The sequence below is a fragment of the Coregonus clupeaformis genome, unplaced genomic scaffold (genome assembly GCF_020615455.1).
Source record: "Coregonus clupeaformis isolate EN_2021a unplaced genomic scaffold, ASM2061545v1 scaf1472, whole genome shotgun sequence".
Lineage (NCBI taxonomy): Eukaryota > Metazoa > Chordata > Actinopteri > Salmoniformes > Salmonidae > Coregonus > Coregonus clupeaformis.
The window spans coordinates 33758-58334 of NW_025534926.1; the positions used below are offsets into that span (position 1 = coordinate 33758).

At 46.6% G+C, this 24577-nt stretch overlaps 1 protein-coding gene and 1 long non-coding RNA gene across 2 annotated transcripts; both read left to right on the forward strand.

Annotated features, from left to right (window-relative positions):
• Nucleotides 1-1520: 1520 nt before the first annotated feature.
• On the forward strand, nt 1521-8387 carry LOC121563196 (protein-lysine methyltransferase METTL21C). The gene is given in 6 exon segments (XM_045218264.1): nt 1521-1527; nt 2924-3046; nt 3049-3110; nt 3413-3530; nt 7562-7807; nt 7993-8387. Coding segments are annotated over 6 exon segments (729 nt in total). The 3' UTR covers nt 8166-8387.
• On the forward strand, nt 6370-6992 carry LOC123487123. Its single transcript, XR_006659623.1, has 3 exons — nt 6370-6582; nt 6615-6758; nt 6900-6992. It is a non-coding gene; the product is annotated as an uncharacterized LOC123487123 (long non-coding RNA).
• Nucleotides 8388-24577: the final 16190 nt, after the last annotated feature.

The window sequence follows — 24577 nt, forward strand, 5'->3', positions numbered from 1 at the left end:
AGGAGGAGGAGAAGAGAGGAAGGAGGAGGAGAAGAGAGGAGGAGGAGAAGAGAGGGAGGATGAGAAGAGAGGAGGAGGAGAAGAGAGGAGAGAGGAGGAGATTTGATACGAGAAGAGAAGAGAGGAGAGAAGAGGAGGAGATAGAGAGGAGAGAGGAGAGGACGAGATATAATGAGAAGAGAAGAGAGGAAAGAGGAAAAGAAGAGGAGGAGAGGAGGAGGAGAAGAGAGGAGAAGAGGAGGAGAGGAGAGGAGGATATGTGGACAGGAGGGGAGAAGAGAGAGGAAAGTGTTGACGTGAAAGGTGATTTGGTTTGGAAATTTAGTAGAGTGGCTGATGTTAGCTAAAGTTTGTGTAACTGTTTACATAATAAGGGCAATGCTTTTCACTGAAGCATTTATGTGCAAAAATACGTAAACAATAAAAGTAAATATTACAAAAAAATGTAAGATTTGCACTTTGCACTTTGCTTTTGCACTATGGTCAGTTAAAACATAATTAATAGGCTCTCTCTTTTTTTCCCCCTACCCTACCTCCCCCCCCCCCCCCCCCCCCCCTCCTCCCTCCCCCCCCCCCCCCCCCCCCCCCCCCCCCCCCCCCCCTCCCCCCCCCCCCCCCGCCCTCCTCTCTCCCTCCTCTCCACATTCCCCTCCTCCCTCCCCCTCCTCCCTTGCTCTTCATTCCAACAACAGTTTTATGGGTGCAGGTCCGCCAAAAGGAAATTATTTTATTGGACAAAGGCAAGAGGGCTGAGCTTTTTTCTGATGGAGGCCACATAGGTCGAGATGGAAAGCTTTTAATAAAATATATCAGGACGTATCATAAAATAAGCAGCATTATTCACATACACCTGAACAGATAAATATGTGCTAGTGATTTTTGGAATATTTAAATCACTACCTGAACCCCCTCCCAATTTAATTGACCCCAGCCCTAACAGACAGTTAGTTACGCAGGAAGGAAATGGAGAGGGTTAAAGGATGAAAGAGAGAGAAAAAGAGAGGGCGGAGTCTTCTTCTTCTATGACATCATGAGCGTGTCAAACAAAGTAAGTGCATGTCGCCACCTACTGTGCGGAATGTACATCAATCATGATTGGCCAATTTTGTACTACATGAAAATAAAATGTAAAACCAAATAAATCAACTTCTGAGGATCACAAATACTATGTTCCTCCCCCACAATTTTAGCACTTAACCTCTCACATGCTTCCACATTCACTGTAATCATGCTCCCCCCATTATATTTACATTTACATTTATTATTTAGCAGAGCTTATCCAGAGGATAAAATTGGTTATAACTTAAAATACTTTACAATTTTTTTTTTTTTTTTTTTGGGGGAGAAGGATTAATATATCCCAGTATTCCTTAAAGAGGTGGGGGTTTAAATGTTCCGCCTTGTTGGATCAAACTGATAAGGAAGAACAACCACTTGTTGAGCAAACTGAAACGCTGGAAAAAAAGTTGTTGGAGTAAACTGAAACATTTTTGAAGAACAACCTAGCTTGTTGGAGCGAAATGAAACGTAAGAACAACACTTGCAGTTGGAGCAAAGGAAATTGAAGAACAACCTAGCTCGTTGGAGCAAACTGAAACGATGGGAAAACAACCTAGCTTGAGTTGGAGCAAAGAAACGCTGAAGAACAACCCAGCTTGTTGGAGCAAACTGAAACGCTGAAAAACAACCTAGCTTGTTGAGCAGCAAATGAAACAGCCCACCAGCCAGGCAGGAGGAGGTATAGGATTTATAGTTTGAGTGATCATCAGCAGAAAACAAAACGGCAGAAAAATTGAAAACACTGAGTATTTTGCTAATGTGAAATGTGTCAGATTTGATTTAAATTAATTAAAGTGGAATGTGGGTACGGGTGGAGACCTTAAAGCCTGACCTCCCTAAACCACCTGCCAATGTGACTGGTGGAATAAAAATCTTAACCCATTGCCAAAATCTACCCTATTTGGCGGGCGGCTGTTAATTTTACGCGTCCTAGTTGTATGACTCTGAAACCAATTAAAATAAAATATTTGAACCAAATAATATCCACTTAATGTATAGGGAGATGTGGAGTTGACAGTATGGTGATTTGGATATTGTTTGCTTTAAATCTAAAAACAGTGTTGTGTGTTTGTTTTAGATGGTTATTTAAATATAGGTGCGATTGGTGTGATGAGTGTAGCAGGATTCTGAATTTGATAAAGTTAAAACCCGACTTGAGAACCCAAGATGGCAGTTAGAAGATCAACAAGAAGAGATAAAAATATTATTAATTCATACGAGATGGAAAACCAAGATAGTAAAGTGGAGGGTTGAGTTCAAAACCCACTGGACTAAGGAAAATAAAAAGACTTGCAGAGGTAGGTGATGGTGATACGATAAAGATGAAAATAAAAATGTATGACTCACCTAACTGTAAATCGTCTGGATAAGAGCGATGCAAAATGTCACAAAATGTAAATGTGGAAATAAAGGATTAAAGATAGGTGTTTCGTGAACACTGTGAGAGTATATGGGGATGGGGGAGGGTGGAAGGATCTAACTAGGGTTTATTACAGACTGGGCTTTGAAGGCTGTTAGCAATATTATGTGTATAAACATGTGGGGGGGGTGAAGGGGAGGGGAGGGGGGAGAGATAAAAACAAAGTTGGATGGGTTTAAAGAGAGAGACTGAGCGAAGAGTGCTGACTGGTAAAATGAGTAGCCAACCTGCCATTTCAACTTCAGTACTGCTGTAGATCAATCCAGTGCAGCTGAAGGAAAATAATCGTTTTCTCAGATTTCTACTGGATCCTTTATGCACACTCACAAAGATGAGAAGGAAACTGCTTTCCACGAAAGAAGAGGAGGAGGAGGAAGATGACATGAGGAAGATGATAGCGGGACAACAGTGAAAGACAGCGAGGAGAGAACTGTGATCGTGAAGGGAAGACGAGGAGGGAGGAAGATGCCAAAGATGCCAAAGCCAAGGAGACTGAACCCCAGCACCAGAAGAAGCAGGCCTGGGTCCCCACTACCTACTCCAAGTTCGGTAAAGAGGTGTTCTGCTACGAGGACAGGAGATCAGCATCTTTGAGGCCTTGGACTCTACTGGCGCTGTCATCTGGCCAGCGGTGAGTTAGTCTACTATTTAACATGACGTTCAGTGGAGGATGGAGGATAACGTACTTAATGATGATGATGATGGTGGTGGTGGTGGGGGTGGGTGGATGGGTGGATGGAGGATGGATGGGTAGGTGGGATGGATGCAAGATGATTCGTGATAATAGATTTGATAATAATAGATAACTATAATAATGTTGCTATAGTAACTCTGGTTGCCTGTATTTTTCACAGTGTGGATGGATGGATGATGATTAATGACGTTTATAACAACTATAACGATGGTTGCTATAGTAACTCTGGTTGCCTGTAGGCGTTGGCTCTGTGTCACTACCTAGAGACCAACGTTGAGCAGTTGAATCTGGTGGACAAGGCAGTGCTGGAGCTAGGAGCAGGACCTGGCCTAGGTGTCTATTGTTGCCACACTCTAGGTGAGTCTGACCAGACTCTACACTACTGTCCTAGACATAGGCATTTATCTGAGAGCATTGGAGAGGTGCAAAGTGATGTGATGAAAACTCTACCTAGCCTCTCCAAGGTGGCTAGCAAGGTGGAGGAGGTCCTATCCAAGGTGGAGGAGGTCCTATCCAAGGTGGAGGAGGTCTATCAAGGTGGAGGAGGTCCTATCAAGAAGAAGGAGGTCCTATCAAGGTGAAGGAGGTCCTATCAAGGTGGAGGAGGTCCTATCAAGGTGGTTCAGCAAGGTGGAGGAGGTCCTATCAAGGGGTGGAGGGAGGTCCTAGCCAAGGTGGAGGAGGGTCTATCAAGGTGGTTGGCAAGGTGGAGGAGGTCCAATCAAGGTGGAGGAGGTCCTAGCAAGGTGGAGGGAGGTCCTATCAAGGTGGTTGGAAGGTGGAGGAGGTTCTATCAAGGTGGAGGAGGTCCTATCAAGGTGGAGGAGGTCCTATTAAGGTGGAGGAGGTCCTATCAAGGTGGTTAGCAAGATGGAGGAGGTCCTAGCAAGGTGAAGGAGGTCCTATCAAGGTGGAGGAGGTCCTATCAAGGTGTTAGCAAGGTGGAGGAGGTCCTATCAAGGTGGTTAGCAAGGTGGAGGAGGTCCTATCAAGGTGGAGGAGGTCCTATCAAGGTGGCCAGCAAGGTGGAGGAGGTCCTATCAAGGTGGAGGAGGTCATATCAAGGCGGAGGAGGTCCTATCAAGGCAGCGGAGGTCCTATCAAGGTGGAGGAAGTCCTATCAAGGTGGAGGAGGTCATATCAAGGTGAAGGAGGTCCTATCAAGGTGGCTAGCAAGGTGGAGGAAGTCCTATCAAGGTGGAGGAGGTCATATCAAGGTGAAGGAGGTCCTATCAAGGTGGCCAGCAAGGTGGAGGAAGTCCTATCAAGGTTGAGGAGGCCCTATCAAGGAGGTCCTATCAAGGTGGAGGAGGTCCTATCAAGGTGGAGGAGGTCCTATCAAGGTGGCTAGCAAGGTGGAGGAGGTCCTATCAAGGTAGAGGAGGTGCTATCAAGGTGAAGGAGATTCTATCGAGGTGAAGGATGCCGTATCAATGTGGCTAGCAAGGTGGAGGAGGTCTGATCAAGGTGGAGGAGGTCCTATCAAGGGGTGGTTAGCAGGTGGAGGGAGGACCCTATTCAGGTGGAGGGGAGGGTCCTATCAAGGTGGTTAGCAAGGTGGAGGAGGTCCTATCAAGGTGGAGGTCATGTCAAGGTGGTTAGCAAGGTGGAGGAGGTCCTATCAAGGTGGAGGAGGTCCTATCAAGGTGGAGGAGGTCCTATCAAGGTGGAGGTCATGTCAAGGTGGTTAGCAAGGTGGAGGAGGTCCTATCAAGGTGGAGGAGGTCATATCAAGGTGGAGGAGGTCCCATCAAGGTGGAGGAGGTCCTATCAAGGCGGAGGAGGTCCTATCAAGGCGGAGGAGGTCCTATCAAGGCAGCGGTGGTCCTATCAAGGTGGAGGAAGTCCTATCAAGGTGGAGGAGGTCCTATCAAGGCGGAGGAGGTCCTATCAAGGCAGCGGAGGTCCTATCAAGGTGGAGGAAGTCCTATCAAGGTGGAGGAGGTCATATCAAGGTGAAGGAGGTCCTATCAAGGTGGCTAGCAAGGTGGAGGAAGTCCTATCAAGGTGGAGGAGGTCATATCAAGGTGAAGGAGGTCCTATCAAGGTGGCCAGCAAGGTGGAGGAAGTCCTATCAAGGTTGAGGAGGCCCTAACAAGGAGGTCCTATCAAGGTGGAGGAGGTCCTATCAAGGTGGAGGAGGTCCTATCAAGGTGGCTAGCAAGGTGGAGGAGGTCCTATCAAGGTAGAGGAGGTGCTATCAAGGTGAAGGAGATCCCTGATCGAGGTGAAGGAGGTCATATCAATGTGGCTAGCAAGGTGGGAGGAGGTTCTATCAAGGTAGGGAGGAGGTCCTATCAAGGTGGTTAGCAAGGTGGAGGAGGTCCTATCCAGGTGGAGGAGGTCCTATCAAGGTGGTTAGCAAGGTGGAGGAGGTCCTATCAAGGTGGAGGTCATGTCAAGGTGGTTAGCAAGGTGGAGGAGGTCCTATCAAGGTGGAGGAGGTCCTATCAAGGTGGAGGAGGTCCTATCAAGGTGGAGGTCATGTCAAGGTGGTTAGCAAGGTGGAGGAGGTCCTATCAAGGTGGAGGAGGTCCTATCAAGGTGAAGGAGGTCCTATCAAGGTGAAGGAGGTCCTATCAAGGTGGCTAACAAGGTGGAGGAGGTCCTATCAAGGTGGTTAGCAAGGTGGAGGAGGACCTATCCAGGTGGAGGAGGTCCTATCAAGGTGGTTAGCAAGGTGGAGGAGGTCCTATCAAGGTGGAGGTCATGTCAAGGTGGTTAGCAAGGTGGAGGAGGTCCTATCAAGGTGGAGGAGGTCCTATCAAGGTGGTTAGCAAGGTGGAGGAGGACCTATCCAGGTGGAGGAGGTCCTATCAAGGTGGTTAGCAAGGTGGAGGAGGTCCTATCAAGGTGGAGGTCATGTCAAGGTGGTTAGCAAGGTGGAGGAGGTCCTATCAAGGTGGAGGAGGTCCTATCAAGGTGGAGGAGGTCCTATCAAGGTGGAGGTCATGTCAAGGTGGTTAGCAAGGTGGAGGAGGTCCTATCAAGGTGGAGGAGGTCATATCAAGGTGGAGGAGGTCCCATCAAGGTGGAGGAGGTCCTATCAAGGCGGAGGAGGTCCTATCAAGGCGGAGGAGGTCCTATCAAGGCAGCGGTGGTCCTATCAAGGTGGAGGAAGTCCTATCAAGGTGGAGGAGGTCCTATCAAGGCGGAGGAGGTCCTATCAAGGCAGCGGAGGTCCTATCAAGGTGGAGGAAGTCCTATCAAGGTGGAGGAGGTCATATCAAGGTGAAGGAGGTCCTATCAAGGTGGCTAGCAAGGTGGAGGAAGTCCTATCAAGGTGGAGGAGGTCATATCAAGGTGAAGGAGGTCCTATCAAGGTGGCCAGCAAGGTGGAGGAAGTCCTATCAAGGTTGAGGAGGCCCTATCAAGGAGGTCCTATCAAGGTGGAGGAGGTCCTATCAAGGTGGAGGAGGTCCTATCAAGGTGGCTAGCAAGGTGGAGGAGGTCCTATCAAGGTAGAGGAGGTGCTATCAAGGTGAAGGAGATCCTATCGAGGTGAAGGAGGTCATATCAATGTGGCTAGCAAGGTGGAGGAGGTCCTATCAAGGTGGAGGAGGTCCTATCAAGGTGGTTAGCAAGGTGGAGGAGGTCCTATCCAGGTGGAGGAGGTCCTATCAAGGTGGTTAGCAAGGTGGAGGAGGTCCTATCAAGGTGGAGGTCATGTCAAGGTGGTTAGCAAGGTGGAGGAGGTCCTATCAAGGTGGAGGAGGTCCTATCAAGGTGGAGGAGGTCCTATCAAGGTGGAGGTCATGTCAAGGTGGTTAGCAAGGTGGAGGAGGTCCTATCAAGGTGGAGGAGGTCCTATCAAGGTGAAGGAGGTCCTATCAAGGTGAAGGAGGTCCTATCAAGGTGGCTAACAAGGTGGAGGAGGTCCTATCAAGGTGAAGGAGGTCCTATCAAGGTGGTTATCAAGGTGGAGGAGGTCCTATCAAGGTGGCTAACAAGGTGGAGGAGGTCCTATCAAGGTGAAGGAGGTCCTATCAAGGTGGAGGAGGTCCTATCAAGAAGGGAGGAGGTCCTATGAAGGTGGCCAGCTAGGTGGAGGAGGTCCTATCAAGGTGGTTAGCAAGGTGGAGGAGGTCCTATCAAGGTGGTTAGCAAGGTGGAGGAGGTCCTATCAAGGTGGTTAGCAAGGTGGAGGAGGTCCTATCAAGGTGGTTAGCAAGGTGGAGGAGGTCCTATCAAGGTGGTTAGCAAGGTGGAGGAGGTCCTATCAAGGTGGTTAGTAAGGTGGAGGAGGTCCCGGCATTATATACCACTTACACCTATCCAATCTTTTCAGATCTGCATGAAGTGTCCTAGTCACTAAAGGCTAGGGGTTGATTTGGTACTGGCCACCTGTGTGTCTGTTAGTTGACTAACACAGTGTCACCTGTCCCCAGGTGCCTGGGTCACAGCTACAGACCTGCCAGAGATCCTGGGTAACCTGAGAGCCAACCTGCTCCGTAACACAAGAGGGCACTGTAGGTACACTCCCCAAGCTGCAGCTCTGTCCTGGGGTCCTGACGTGGAACGTATCTACCCCAGATCCGTCTATCGCTATGACTACGTGCTGGCGGCTGACGTGGTGTATCACCATGACTACCTGGAAGAGCTGCTGTTCACAATGAGATACTTCTGCCGTCCAGGTGATTGGTTGATTGATTGATTGATTGGTTGATTGGTTGATTTATTGTTTGATTGATTGGTTCATTTATTGATTGGTTGGTTGAATAGCTGATTCATTGATAGTCTCATTGAACAGTTTAAAAGTACAACAAATCCCAGAGTGCAATGCATGAAAGCATTAAACAACGCATATTATTTCCCTTAGGAACCACTCTGATCTGGGCCAACAAGGTCCGTTTTCCGACAGACCTGGGATTCACTGAGGACTTCAAGAACACCTTCAACACCACACTGCTGGCTGAGATGGGAGAGGTTAAGATCTTCATGGCCACGTGCAGAGAGACAGAGGAACACCTTCAACACCACCCTGCTGGCTGAGATGGGAGAGGTTAAGATCTTTATGCCCATGTGTAAAAGGTAGGGATTAGGGAAGATAAAGGAATAGTCGACATCCTGCCGACTACGCCAAATGTAACCAAGACTTCCTGTCCCTTCTTCCTCTGAGAAATGCTTGAAGGCAGAAGGCGGCCATCTTGGGTAATAATACTGGACGTTGATGGACTGCTGACGTTGTCAGTTGTTGATGATTGATTTGTACTTACCTACTATATGTAGTGGTTTATTGTTTACTTAGTTGATACATGTAGTTTATTTTGATAATATTATTAAAAAATGTATGTACTTTGCTGTCTTGTTTCAGTTTGTATCCAAATATAATCTGTTATGGATATACAGTCTGTAGTAAAAGTCTACGCACAGTCTTCACTTTTTGCTGCACATTCTTTATTAATTTTTTTCCACCGATCCTCCTACCGAAATATTTTTGGTGTTGAAAATGTTCCAAATGAATACAAAATGAAAAACTAAAATGTCTTGGTTGCGTATGTCTTCACACCCCAGAGTTAATACTTGGTGGACGCACCTTTGGCAGACATTACAGCTGTGAATCATTTGGAGTAAGATTCTACCAACTTTTCACCAAATCTTACGGCAACATACACTCACTGGCCAGTTTATTAGGTACACCCATCTAGTACCGGGTCGGACCCCCTTTGCCTCCAGAACAGCCTGAATTCTTTGGGCATGAAAACGTTGCTAAATTGGTATCAAGGGACCCAACGTGTGCCAGGAAAACATTCCCCACACCATTACACCACTACCGCCAGCCGGTACCGTCGACACCAGGAAGGATGGGGCCATGGACTCATGCCGTTTACGCCAAATCCTGACGCTGTGTTTCTTGGTAGTCTTAAACAAATCTACTTTGAAACAAAAGTATCCACCTCACACACATGGTTATGGGCTTAACAAAAAGAAGGCACCTGTACCATGTCAGATATAGAGTTGAAATGTATTCAATGTTGAGTTTGCATCCCAATATTACACTTTATATACATCACAGAAGACTGAAATATAACAAAATCGTTTGACATAGAAACACCGGATTTCCTGAGGGTTTATTGAAAGAATGTTTATTAATTATGGAATTCTGAACAATATGAATAACATTCCACCCATGAGGCCACTAGAGGGCGATCTGGTCATGTGACTGCAGGAAGACTACATCAGCCAATTGAATGTCATGCTGCTGATCCAGTTTCTGCTGTCCTGCCTGCTGCTATGGAACCCTGACCTGTTCAACATGCTACCTTGTCCCCGACCTGCTGTTTTCGACCATCTCTCTCTCTCTGTCTCTCTCTCTCTCTCTGTCTCTCTCTGTCTCTGTCTCTCTCTCTCTCTCTGCTCTCTCTCTCTCTCTCTCTCTCTCTCTCTCTCTCTCTCTCTCTCTCTCTCTCTCTCTCTCTCTCTCTCTCTCTCTTTCTCTCTCTCTCTCTCTCTCTCTCTCTCTCTCTCTCTCCGTCTCTGTCTCTGTCTCTCTCTCTCTATGTCTATGTCTATGTCTATGTCTATGTCTATGTCTCTGTCTCTTCAATGTTGAGTTTGCATCCCAAAGCCCTGAAACTCCGTAAGAAGCATCTCAAGGTCCTGGAGTGGCCTAGCCAGTCTCCAGACCTGAACCCAATAGAAAATCTTTGGAGGGAGCTGAAAGTCCGTATTGCCCAGCGACAGCCCTGAAACCTGAAGGATCTGGAGAAGGTCTGTATGGAGGAGTGTGCCAAAATCCCTGCTGCAGTGTGTGCAAACCTGGTCAAGACCTACAGGAAACATATGATCTCTGTAATTGCAAACAAAGGTTTCTATACCAAATATTAAGTTCTGCTTTTCTGATGTATCAAATACTTATGTCATGCAATAAAATGCAAATTAATTACTTAAAAATCATACAATGTGATTTTCTGGATTTTTGTTTTAGATTCCGTCTCTCACAGTTGAAGTGTACCTATGATAAAAAATTACAGACCTCTACATGCTTTGTAAGTAGGAAAACCTGCAAATTCGGCAGTGTATCAAATACTTGTTCTCCCCACTGTATGTTCTGACGTGTCACCGAGGAGATGTGACACTTGGTTACGGTCAGCCTGTGGTATCACTTCACGTCCTCACTGGTTGACACGGCTCTGCAGGAAGACTACATCAGCCAATTGAATGTCATGCTGCTGATCCAGTTTCTGCTGTCCTGCCTGCTGCTATGGAACCCTGACCTGTTCAACATGCTACCTTGTCCCGACCATCTCTCTCTCTCTCTCTCTCTCTCTCTCTCTCTCTCTCTCTCTCTCTGTCTCTCTCTCCTAATGTCTCGACCTCTGAATGCTCAGCTATGAAAAGCCAACTGACAATAATCCTGAAATGCTGACCTGTTGCACCCTCTATAACCACTGTGATTATTATTTGACCCTGCTGGTCATCTATGAACGTTTGAACATCTGGCCTTAATGGCCATGTGCTGTTACAATCTCCACCCGGCACAGCCAGTAGAGGACTGGCCACCCCTCAGAGCCTGGTTCCTCTCTAGGTTTCTTCCTAGGTTCCTGCCTTTCTAGGGAGTTTTTCCTAGCCACTGTGCTTCTACATCTGCATTGCTGCTGTTTGGGGTTTTAGGCTGGGTTTCTGAATAAGCACTTTGTAACAACTGCTGATGTAAAAAGGGCTTTATAAATTAATTGTATTAATTGATTGATTGATTGATTGATTAATTGCATGCTTCACCCAAATGATGTAATTGTTAAAACATTTCTAGCCTATCTATCTCTGTGTAACAGGGTTGACGCATTATACTCGACCCCTCAGTTTCTCACCACAAAGAGTAGAACCAGCTCACATGCGTTTATACTATGATTTGACTATTAGATGTTCAATGTTTCTTTTCAAAAAATATTTAAAAAAGGAGTTAAATGTAAATGAGTTGGTACCGCACCAGTAACCCATCTCAAATCTCAAATCACAGACCACGCCCAGCTCTATGGTTCTGTGATATAAATTATATTGAAACATGTCGAGCAGAGTTATAGCCAATATCACTCTTAAACCTGGATCTGAAAATCCCTCTAAACCAGTTACAATATAGATCAATATCACTCTTAAACCTGGATCTGTCACGATCGTCAGGGAGAGACCAAGGCGCAGCGTTGAATGCGTACATATTTATTAATAGAATGATCACACGATCAAAACAACGGACGATAACGTGATGTCTACGGTTTAACACAAACCAAACAAGAACAAGAAACCACAAACACAAAGTGAAAGACAGACAGTTAAATATGGCTCCCAATCAGAGACAACCAGCTGACACTCGTTGCCTCTGATTGGGAGTCACTCAGGCCAACATAGAAATACAAACATAGAATTACACACCCTGGCTCAACATAACAGTGTCCCCAGAGCCAGGGCGTGACAGTACCCCCTAAAGGCGCGGACTCCGACCGCGCCAACTAAATACCACAGGGGAGGGACCGGGTGGGCACTCCGCCTTGGCGGCGGATCCGGCTCGGGGCCTGATCCCCACTCCCTCTCCAACCCCCCAAAGTACCCCTGGTCCGGTCTGGCCCCGCTGGCCGGAGCTGGACTGCACACTGATGGAGCGGATTGCTCTAGCTCCGGCGTAACGCATCTGACCGGTGCCGGACCAGGCACCAGTGGAACAGGCACGGGCCGTGCCGGACCGACGACGCACACCACTGGCTGGTGTGGGGAACAGGCACGGGCCGTGCTGGACTGGACGCACGCACACCACTGGCTTGGTGTGGGGAGCAGGAGCGGGCCGGACAGGGCTGACGATACGCACCACAGACTTGGTGCGGGGAGCAGGAATGGGCCGGACTGGGCTGGCGACGCGCACCACAGACTTGGTGCGGAGAGGCAGGAACGGGCCGGACTGGGCTGGCGACGCGCACCACAGACTTGGTGCAGAGAGCAGGAACGGGCCGGACAGGGCTGACGAAACGCACCACAGACTTGGTGCGGGGAGCAGGAACGGGCCGGACTGGGCTGGCGACGCCGCACCACAGACTTGGTGCGGAGAGCAGGAACGGGCCGGACAGGGCTGACGAAACGCACCACAGACTTGGTGCGGGTAGCAGGAACGGGCCGGACTGGGCTGGCGACGTGCACCACAGACTTGGTGCGGAGAGCAGGAACGGGCCGGACAGGGCTGACGAAACGCACCACAGACTTGGTGCGGGGAGCAGGAATGGGCCGGACTGGGCTGGCGACGCGCACCGTAGACTTGGTGCGAGTGGCAGGAACAGGCCGGACCGTACTGGGAACACACACCACTGGCCCTACGTGGGGATCAGGAACAGGCCGGACCGGACTGGCAACACACGCCAGTACCTCTCGCCGTGCCTCTACATCTTCCACCCCCTCTTCGACCAGTGGCCCCCGTAACCTGGCGGCCTCCTCTGCCAATCCGCTGGGCCGCTCTGCCGCGGTCTCCTGCTGGCCCGTCGTCCACGGCGTTAGCCCCCCTAAAAAATTTTCTGGGCTTCACTCCTACCCGTGGCCAAGGTCTCCATGTCCCTCGCCAGCCGTTCGCCCTTCTGCCACAATGTCAAGCCCCTCTCCTCCTCATCCGGCTTGACCCAGTCGAGGAGGCGAAGGAGATCTGTTAGAGATCTCCCTGGCGATGGCTCCTGGACACGCTGCTTGGTCACATCTTGGTGGTTTCTTCTGTCACGATCGTCAGGGAGAGACCAAGGCGCAGCGTTGAATGCGTACATATTAATTAATAGAATGATCACACGATCAAAACAACGGACGATAACGTGATGTCTACGGTTTAACACAAACCGAACAAGAACAAGAAACCACAAACACAAAGTGAAAGACAGACAGTTAAATATGGCTCCCAATCAGAGACAACCAGCTGACACTCGTTTCCTCTGATTGGGAGTCACTCAGGCCAACATAGAAATACAAACATAGAATTACACACCCTGGCTCAACATAACAGTGTCCCCAGAGCCAGGGCGTGACAGGATCAGAAAATCCCTCTAAACCAGTTATAATATAGATCAATATCACTCTTAAACCTTGATCTGAAAATCCCTCTTCAGCAGTTACAATATAGATCAATATCACTCTTAAACCTGGATCAGAAAATCCCTCTAAACCAGTTACAATATAGATCAATATCACTCTTAAACCTGGATCTGAAAATCCCTCTAAACCAGTTACAATATAGATCAATATCACTCTTAAACCTGGATCAGAAAATCCCTCTAAACCAGTTACAATATAGATCAATATCACTCTTAAACCTGGATCTGAAAATCCCTCTAAACCAGTTACAATATAGATCAATATCACTCTTAAACCTGGATCAGAAAATCCCTCTAAACCAGTTACAATATAGATCAATATCACTCTTAAACCTGGATCTGAAAATCCCTCTAAACCAGTTACAATATAGATCAATATCACTCTTAAACCTGGATCAGAAAATCCCTCTAAACCAGTTACACCCCCATATCACTGATACATCTGGAACAAAAAACCCCTCTCCAGTTTCATGTGACTGCGTGAATGAAATTAGACTGTTACATGTCAAACTGCTATGGAATGAAAGTCCTGCTTACTTCTCCACATTGAACCACAGCCAGAGGATGGCTACATTACTACGCCACATTGAACCACAGCCAGAGGATGACTACATTACTACTCCACATTGAACCACAGCCAGAGGATGACTACATTACTACTCCACATTGAACCACAGCCAGAGGATGGCTACATTACTACTCCACATTGAACCACAGCCAGAGGATGGCTACATTACTACTCCACATTGAACCACAGCCAGAGGATGACTACATTACTACTCCACATTGAACCACAGCCAGAGGATGACTACATTACTACTCCACATTGAACCACAGCCAGAGGATGGCTACATTACCACTCCACATTGAACCACAGAGTATGGCTACATTCCTACTCCACATTTAACCACAACCAGAGGATGGCTACATTACTACTCCACATTGAACCACAGCCAGAGGATGGCTACATTACCACTCCACATTGAACAACTGCAGTTCTCATATGTTGCTCATATGGTAAGTACGTATTTGTTGCATGAAAAATATAAGGAAAGCTATTACTGCCGCCAGTACAGGCATTGTGAAAACACAAGGCTCGTCGTCAATGAATTACGTGCTAGGTTATCCTTTGGCCGCGTCTGCTGTTTGCTAGTAGATGTCCCATTCCATAGGGTTATGTATCTCTCCCTACCACTAGTTGCTCCATTTGAGGGGCACTATCCCACCGAGGGGCACTTGAAAACGAAGGGGGAGGGCTAAGGGGGGGTATTGGGATTGAGCCCTGGTTTTAACGATCTCAGAAACCTGAGAGCCGGAGGATCCAGGTCAAATTCTCATATCCAGGCCAAACACTCACAAAATCAAAACAGATTTTAATGGAGGTCAGAGTTACAAATTCCCCCTGGAGAACTGTTGTGGGGTCTGTTCGGGGTCCAAGATATGAGATTTAAACGGGTTGACCGTATTATGGTTGACCATAACATGGTTGACCATAACATGGTTGACCATAACAGGGTTGACCATAACAGGGTTGACCGTAACATGGTTGACCATAACATGGTTGACCATAACATCGTTGACCATAACAGGGTTGACCATAACAGCGTTGACTGTAACATGGTTGACCATAACAGGGTTGACCGTAACAGGGCTGACCGTAACATGGTTGACCATAACAGGGTTGACCGTAACAGGGCTGACCGTAACAGGGTTGACCGTACCATTGGTTGACCATAACAGGGCTGACCATAACAGGGTTGACCGTACCATTGGTTGACCGTAACAGGGCTGACCATAACAGGGTTGACCGTACCATTGGTTGACCATAACAGGGTTGACCGTAACAGGGTTGACCATTTCATCTCAATAGCCTTTTACTGCAGTGGGCTAAATCAGGGTCACACAGTGTTTCTTGGTAGTCTTAAACAAATCTACTTTGAAACAAAAGTATACACCTCACACACATGGTTATGGGCTTAACAAAAAGAAGACACCTGTACCATGTCAGATATAGAGTTGAAATGTATTCAATGTTGAGTTTGCATCCCAATATTACACTTTATATACATCACAGAAGACTGAAATATAACAAAATCGTTTGACATAGAAACACCGGATTTCCTGAGGGTTTGTTGAAAGAATGTTTATTAATTATGGAATTCTGAACAATATGAATAACATTCCACCCATGAGGCCACTAGAGGGCGATCTGGTCATGTGACTGCAGGAAGACCACATCAGCCAATTGAATGTCATGCTGCTGATCCAGTTTCTGCTGTCCTGCCTGCTGCTATGGAACCCTGACCTGTTCAACGGACATGCTACCTTGTCCCCGACCTGCTGGCTGGCTGGCTGGCTGGCTGGCTGGCTCTCTTCTCTCTCTCTCTCTCTCTCTCTCTCTCTCTCTCTCTCTCTCTCTCTCTCTCTCTCTCTCTCTCTCTCTCTCTCTCTCTCTCTCTCTCTCTCTCTCTCTCTCTCTCTCTCTCTCTCTCTCTCTCTCTCTCTCTCTCTCTCTCTCTCTCTCTCCTGCATCTAATGTCTCGACCTCTGAATGCTCAGCTATGAAAAGCCAACTCTCTCTCTCTCGTAGTTATAAATAACTGTTATACTGTTAATACTATCAACAATATAAAATATCAATTTATATCAACAATATAAATCAGTCAGTTACTATATTCTCATTCTGAACAGTTATTGAACTCTGGAACCTCAAGAACCCAAATCGCTCACAAATAAACTCAATGCCACAAACAATTCATTCAGGGTTTTATTTACTAGACTAAATAAGTTGGAAAATGTGGTTGCCAGTGGAATACAATACCGTTACTGAGGTGAGAAGTTAAATACGGGCAACATGAATAGGCTTTACTCAGGTAAATACGACAACACATTCACAGGACTTTTGAGAATGACGTGATTATTTAAAGGGGCGCCGTTAATAACAGAACTGTGAATCTTGGCCTGGAATGTGATCCTTAGGGGATATCTGTTTTCCACCAGCCACAACTAAGGAGCCTGGATTCCACTCATCGTTACAACAAGGTGAAGAGGTCTTAGTGAAGGAAGAGGAAGAGGAAGACCGTGAGTTGGAGGAAGGGAAGGAAAAGGACAGACAAAAATAGTTTGTTTGAGGGATGCAGAGACCAGGAACAGCAGGATTCTACCTCTGAATCTAAGCTCCAAGGCCATGGTGAGCATTCAACCCACTGTCAAAATACAAGGTACAAAACCCCAGGGACCTTGTTTTGTTTTGTCTAGCTACGTGATTTGTGGTTTTCTTATGTTTCTTGTTCAGAGGAGTCAGACAATAAGGACTCAAATGTCCCAGAAGCAAGAGAGACCAGTCTGGGTTGAGGAGTTTGTTGTGGAGAAAGACAGGTCAGAGGACCAAGACAAGAGTTTGGAGAAGGAGGAGGTGGAAGAGGAGGGAAGTAGCCAAGGATGTGATGAGCAGACTCTGGAGCATAGTGATGAAGGATATTACATTTACATTTTAGTCATTTAGCAGACGCTCTTATCCAGAGCGACTTACAGGTATTGAGTGCATACATTTACATTTTTCATACTGGCCCCCCGTGGGAATCGAACCCACAACCCTGGCGTTGCAAACTAGCTAGCTGTGCCACTAGAGATCCTGATTCGAATCCAGGCTCTGTCGTAGCCGGCCGCGACCGGGAGACCCATGGGGCGGCGCACAATTCGTCCAGGGTAGGGGAGGGAATGGCCGGCAGGGATGTAGCTCAGTTGGTAGATCATGGCGTTTGCAATGCCAGGGTTGTGGGTTCAATTCCCACGGGGGGCCAGTATGAAAATATATGCACTCACTAACTGTAAGTCGCTCTGGATAAGAGCGTCTGCTAAATGACTGAAATGTAAAAATGTAAAAATTTGAAGTAGTCGGCAGAATAAATCACTACATTTTAAGTAGTCGGCAGGATAAATCACTACATTTGAAGTAGTCAGCAGGATAAATCACTACATTTTAAGTAGTCGGCAGGATAAATCGCTACATTTGAAGTAGTCGGCAGGATAAATCAACGCACCAAACACTCACATGGAACAAAGGAAAACAGGTAAGGTGTCTTCTTGCCTTCCTGTTCAGAATGCTCTTCTACAGGGTAACAGACAAATGGACTACTGCCACCTAGTGGTGGACCACTAGATGGTGCTAGACGACAATACAGTAATACAGTGGAGTAGTAGTAGTAATAATAGTGGTAATATAATGTATTTGCTCCCCTGCAGGCGTTGGCTCTATGTAACTACCTGGAGACCAATACTGATGTGATAGATCTGAAAGGAAAGCAGGTTCTGGAGCTGGGATCAGGGACAGGATTAGTGTCTGTCGTCGCCAGTCTACTGGGTAAGTCTTACTGATTACCTTTGACTTTTAGACTGTAACGCGATCAGAGGTTGGATCTAGTGATAGATGTCTTTTGGAGTCAGTGTTCTTCTTCTTGTTCTTGTTCTTCTTGTTCTTAAAAAGCTCCTGACTTTTTGACTGTAATCCTTAACAGAGGTTGGATCTCCTTCTCCTTCTTCTTCTTCTTCTTCTTCTCCTTCTTCCTCTTCTTCTTCTTCTTCTCCTTCTTCTTCTCCTTCTTCTTCTCCTTCTTCTTCTCCTTCTTCTTCTTCTTCTTCTTCTTCTTCTTCTTCTTCTTCTTCTTCTTCTTCTTAACTCCTTACTAATGCAATGTGTCCACAGGTGCCCAGGTGATGGCCACGGATCTCCCAGACGTTCTCAGCAACAAACGCCAGTGGGCGCTCTAAGTTCACACCTTGTCCAGGGGTCCTGAAGTGGAACGCACCTAACCCAGATCCTTCTATCTCCATGACTACCTGGAGGAGCTGTTGGTTACCGTGCGAACACTTCTGTCGCCCAGGAACCACTCTGATCTGGGAAGACCTGACCTTCACTCAAGACATCCAGAATGCCTTTAACACCCCCCTGCTGGCTGAGATGGGAGAGGTTAAGATCTTTATGCCCACGTGCAGAGAGACAGAGGAACACCTTCAACACCACCCTGCTGGCTGAGATGGGAGAGGTTAAGATCTTCATGGCCACGTGCAGAGAGACAGAGGAACACCTTCAACACCACCCTGCTGGCTGAGATGGGAGAGGTTAAGATCTTTAAGGCCACGTGTAAAAGGTAGGGATTAGGGAAGATAAAGGAATAGTCGACATCCTGCCGACTACGCCAAATGTAACCAAGACTTCCTGTCCCTTCTTCCTCTGAGAAATGCTTGAAGGCAAAAAGGCAGCTATCTTGGTTAATAATACTGGACGTTGATGGACTGCTGACGTTGTCAGTTGTTGATGATTGTTTTGTACTTACTACTTACCTACTATATGTAGTGGTTTATTGTTTACTTAGTTGATACATGTAGTTTATTTTGATAATATTATTAAAATGTATGTACTTTGCTGTCTTGTTCCATTTTGTATCCAAATATAATCTGTTATGGTCTGTAGTAAAAGTTGACACACTCCTTGCACATCCACCTTTTGCTGCCCTAAACTTATCAAAACATTTATTACATTGGATTTCCTTCCTACCGATCTACACACCAACTCCCACATTTTCAAAAGTGAAAGAAAAATTATAGAAAATGTTCCAAATTAAATGAAAAATTAAAGACGTCTTGGTTGCGTATGTCTCCACACCCCAGAGTTAATTCTTGATGGAAGCGCCTTTGGCAGCCATTACAGCTGTGAATAATTTGGAATAAGATTCTACCAACTTTTCACAACTCTTAGGGCAACAGACACTCAGTGGCCAGTTTATTAGGTACACCCATCTAGCAACGAGTTGTTTATGGCAACACTATAGCTACATCGTTACTCAACCATTGGTCAAGGTCTGCCCACCTTCATCAATGTAATGCAAAGCACCTCTTCTACATTATAAAACAACATTAAAAACAATCCGATTATATTATAAACCAAACATTTCCAATCCAATCACATCACAGAAATCAAGCAGTAGACTTGGCAGCAACGGGCAATAAAGAAAATCACATCTACGCCTTTATCTGACATTTGCCACGCATTTTTCAAAAGCTAGCAAATAACTAAATAATACAAGCCCAGCCAGGCTGCCTGTTCTTACCCAGATTCAAAAGAGTTGCAGCCGCCTTGACGCTGTGTTGAACCCCCTCAGCAGTCTCTCCTTCCACTCCCCACGGAATTTGCTTGTAAGATCCCCTCTCAAATGCCAGTTGAATCAGCTGCGCTTTTCCTCCTGTGCAACATGCTCCGTCTGTGCTCACTGAATACGTTTTTCAATGTTGAAAAAGAGTTTCTCGCAAATTGCCGTGGATGCTCCAAATGTTAATCCCAGCTTCAACGCCATCATCACAGTAGACATTGCTGTTAGAGGCCCGGAGTATCTACCCATAATGCTCTGCGTTGTCCATTTTTCTTCTCCAGATCGGGCGATTTCAGTCTGTAGAAACTGGCTTGCGACACTAAACTCAAGTTTTTCACAAAATCTCCTGAGATTAAGTCCAGCAGTGGTTCCACTTTTTTCCACATCCATAAAGGTTTCATTCTCTGGGTGCAAGGCACACAGGGCCTCAACGAGTTGTCTGTTTCGTTTCGTTAAATCTTGCTGACATTTCTCTCAGTACAGCATCTAGAGTGCTGAAAAACAGTCTGTTCCACTCCCTCTCACTGTCCTCTTCTAGCTGGCCAATTGGTGTTTCCACCACATGTTCTTTCAGATTACTACTCACTACTCTTTGCTGTTTGCTTGGAGCAGGGGGGGGTGTCCGTGTGTGCTTGTATTTCTCCCAGAACTCATCAAACTGCATCTGCCTTGCAGGAATTTTCCAGTCACCCTCTGCCTTTGAACCACGGGCGCTACAAAATGCCAGTTTTCTCCCACAGGACAGGCGGGTTGGGTATTTCCCCAGACAAACCTGCGCTGGCTCCTCATCACCGAGGCGGTCAGGCACTAACGGAGGCGTCGGTGCTTGTAATATACCGTCGGTGCTGCTGCTAGGTTCGGTCTTGGCGGCTGCAGGCCCCTCCTCGGGTTGGTTACCTCCCATGTCACCAGGCTGCAAGACGGTTGCTCAGGTGCCTTTGCTAACGTTGTGGGAGAGACAAAAAGTGAGTAAAAAACTACCTAAATATGTTTGAATGAACTTTCTTCTGTCGATTCTTGTTTTGGCCTCCCGCATGCGCGATTCATTTGCAGTCTGGACGCGGAGTGGTGAACATCTCCTGCTCTGACTCCAGCTGTGAGGGTCTGCTGCACGAGGACTGGGCCACCTGTGAGTGCTTTGGGACGGGGGTGGGGCCTGTGAGTGCTTTGGGACGGGGGTGGGGCCCACGGCAGCACCCGCTGCTTGTTGAGAAGAGTAAGAACGATACGTGCTTTCACGTCAGAGTCTCCAAAAGTCTCCAATAACACCAGAAAAAGTAGCTGGATTTGACACTAATCACTTTTTTGAAAATGTGTTGCTAGAGGGGTCTGGGGGCATGAATGAAGCAACACAACAAACCGGTTGGGCAGTTTGACAGAGGGGCAGATTGTGGGACGGAATAGGGATACAGAACTGTATTCCAACTGAGGGGGTACAATATTCCAACTGAGGGGGCACAATATTCCAACTGAGGGGGCACAATATTCCAACTGAGGGGGCACAATATTCCAACTGAGGGGGTACAATATTCCAACAGGGGGCACAATATTCCAACTGAGGGGGCACAATATTCCAACTGAGGGGGCACAATATTCCAATGTCAACTGAGGGGGTACAATATTCCAACTGAGGGGGTACAATATTCCAACTGAGGGGGTACAATATTCCAACTGAGGGGGTACAATATTCCAACTGAGGGGGCACAATATTCCAACTGAGGGGGCACAATATTCCAACTGAGGGGGCACAATATTCCAATGTCAACTGAGGGGGTACAATATTCCAACTGAGGGGGTACAATATTCCAACTGAGGGGGCCCCCTTTTGCACCCTCGTGGTGCCGGGCCTGTGTGGCGTTCAAAGAACAGAAACTGGACAGCACTCCATTAAATAAACATACATTGACATATTTTTATTGCCAAACAAACGTTTGGGGGGTATGAGCCCTTCTGTAGCGTGCAAGGCAAAGGCAATCAACGTCACGACAACAAAACCTCACAGGTGGGGGCATCATTCTAAATTCCCAGCCAGTATTGGCCCCATCAAGAGATCCCAGCAGGGGGCGCTGTGGGGGGAAAAACATGACAATCTAATAAAGACATATAGACACACAATACAATTACATTACGATGACCTAAATGTTGGACCTATTTAGAACATACTACAAAAAAAAATACAACAACGAGAAAAATATCATTCCTCATTGAGGCCTGCTGGGGCAAGAGTGACCAAGCGGTCTATCCAATATGTCTCTCTTTGGAGAGGTCATTTATCCCCATCTCCTCCACTAGGTGGCGCCTTCACCAATTCAACGCCCTTTATAAACGCGAGGTACTTAGTTCATGATTATGGATTATTGAAATGCCTGGTAACAGGGGGAATTTTCTATCATGGTTGTGAATGTGGATCTTATGCTCACGGGCGGCAGGTGGCTTAGTGGTTAAGAGCGTTGTGCCAGTAACCGAAAGGTCGCTGGTTCTAATCCCCGAGCCGACTAGGTGAAAAATCTGTCGATGTGCCCTTGAGCAAGGAATTTAACCCTAATTGCTCTTGTAAGTCGCTCTGGATAAGAGCGTCGACTAAAATGTAATGGCTATTAACCACTTCCTTGATCAACCTTGAGACGGGACTGTAGGTGGACACCAAAGTTGACATAATGCATTTCAGTTTGTCTCACTCTCTTAAGACAATTGTCCAATAATTAGTCTTAATACCCTCTTGCTTTTGAATCGTTCACATAAATCTTTGGCGTGTACATCAAATGATGAATCAGAGTCACAAATGTGCCTAATGCGAAAGAGTTGTCTATATGGTACACTATTTCTTAATGAGGGTGTACGATAACTGCTGAAATTAAGAAAAGGTATTTCTCTCCGTTTATTTTCTATACAGCTCAGTGTCCAAGCCACTGCTATCTTTCTTAACCAAAACATCCAAAAAAGGAAACATGTTCTTTATCGGATACTAACATTCATTTAATGGACGGCATCCTGGAATTCATATATATAAAGAATTCCTGCAATTCAAGATCATCACCTGACCAAATCCAAAAAAAATGTCATCGACATATCTCAAACACTTTGATAAATTTAGAATAGGGATTATTATCGTATACAAAGTCCAACTCAAATTAGCATAATTAGGCGCAACTGGCGACCCCATAGCAATTCCTTGAACTGATAATAACAGCCTTCAAACTTAAAAATAATTCTTAGTCAATATTTCGTTGGACATGGTGGGGGGGATCCAGTTCTGTTCTTTGATTCAAATCATGTTTCATCCCATCTAAACCCTCTGGATGAGGAATATTCCTATAAAGGCCAGAGACATCCGTAGCACACAACAAGTCCTCTGGGTCCTCTGAACAAGTCTCTCATTTCTTCACAAAGTCTGTAGTGTCCTTCTTGAGGGCAACATTTGCACCCAAAATCCCTAATGTGAAAGTCCACATATTGATAAAGTGGCTCGGTTAGGGATTGATTACCCGAAACAATTGATCGGCCGATTGATACCAAACAATTGATCGGCCTGTAGCACAATTGGTATCAATGGACCTAACGTGTGCCAGGAACACATTCCCCGCACCAGTACACCACCGCCACCAGACTGTACCGTTGACACCTGGCAGGATCGGGCCACGGACTCATGCTTTTAGCTGTTTTTTTAAGCTGATAGGAGCGGAAACCCGGAGTGGTCGTCTGCTGCCATAGACGACAAGGACTGACGAGTTGTGCATTCTAACATTCAATCAAACAGTAACTGAATGTCTCGATGCCCGTCTGCCTGATTTATATAGCAAAGCCATGGCCCCACATGACATTTTTTTGTGAACTGGCCATTGAGTGTAGGCCTATATCCATCGTTTTTGTCAACATTGCTCAAGCTCAGTAAATGTGGTTGGGAATCACCATATTCAAACCCTTGTCTCTGATTTCCAAGCAGATGTAATCCAGTATGGAGACTGGACCCCTCAGGAACACTCAACACCTCTTGGAAAGCCATTCTGGTGTGTCTTTGGTATTAAAATGTCTTTAAATGTCCCACTGAAAAAAGAAAAAGTCTATCCCAGGGTTAAGTTTTCAGAAGACTGAGGCAGGGTTTCCTCTGTCCAGTCCAGCTCTAGAAAGAGTGTGTAGTTGGACTGGTACATGATGGGCAGCCAGTTCTCTGGGAAGGCGGCGCAGTGCTTCCAGGTCAGGGACCGCATTAGCTGAAACACACAGGAAGTGATGTCACAATACAGGAAGTAGACATCACGACACAGGAAGTTGGACAATAAGGCTGTCATGTGAACGGCTCTGAGCTTACTTTAGGCTCTTTGTTAAAGGAATAATCCACAACAAAAATTCCTCATTCCTTTACAGATTTACAGTGTTAAATAACACTAATATAACGTGTTTCATTTTGTCATTATAATAAGGTTGGTAGCAACATGTGAAAATCGTTGTGGAAATCTGCTGCAGCTCAAGTCAACTACAAAACCCACAATGCTATGCTATCTCTCCGGGCTAGCAAACGTACCTACACGCAATAAATCCCACAGTCAATATCGGCATGTGAAGTAGCTAGCTTGCTGTAAAATCACCTAAAACAAACCTCAATTTAGGAGTCTCCCCGACGTTCAAGATGCAGATGGTCTGCTTTGCAGAGTGTAGGCTCTGACGTTTGCTGCGGCAACGGCCCTTTGGCCACAAACACAGGGCAAGTGGGGAGAAGAGGAAGTAGAATCATTTGGTGTTTTAGTTTGGGCACATCTAAGCTTTAAATATCTACTCTGTTATGACGATATAGACGGACGGATGTGTTCTAGACGAGTACGCCCACGCCATCTACATTTACATATTAGTCATTTAGCAGACGCTCTTATCCAGAGCGACTTACAGTTAGTGAATACATTTTTATACTGGCCCCCAGTGGGAATCGAACCCACAACCCTGGTGTTGCAAACACCATGCTCTATCAACTGAGCTACATCCCTGCCGGCCATTCCCTCCCCTACCCTGGACGACGCTGGGCCAATTGTGCGCCGCCCCATGAGTCTCCCGGTCGCGGCCGGATTCGAACCAGGATCTCTAGTGGCACAGTTAGCACTGCGATGCAGGATCTCTAGTGGCCACTCAGGAGGTTATTGGTAAACCACTCAGGAGGTCTATTGGCTGGTGATCTGGAGGTTGTTGTTTTAATAGTTCGTTTTTTTTC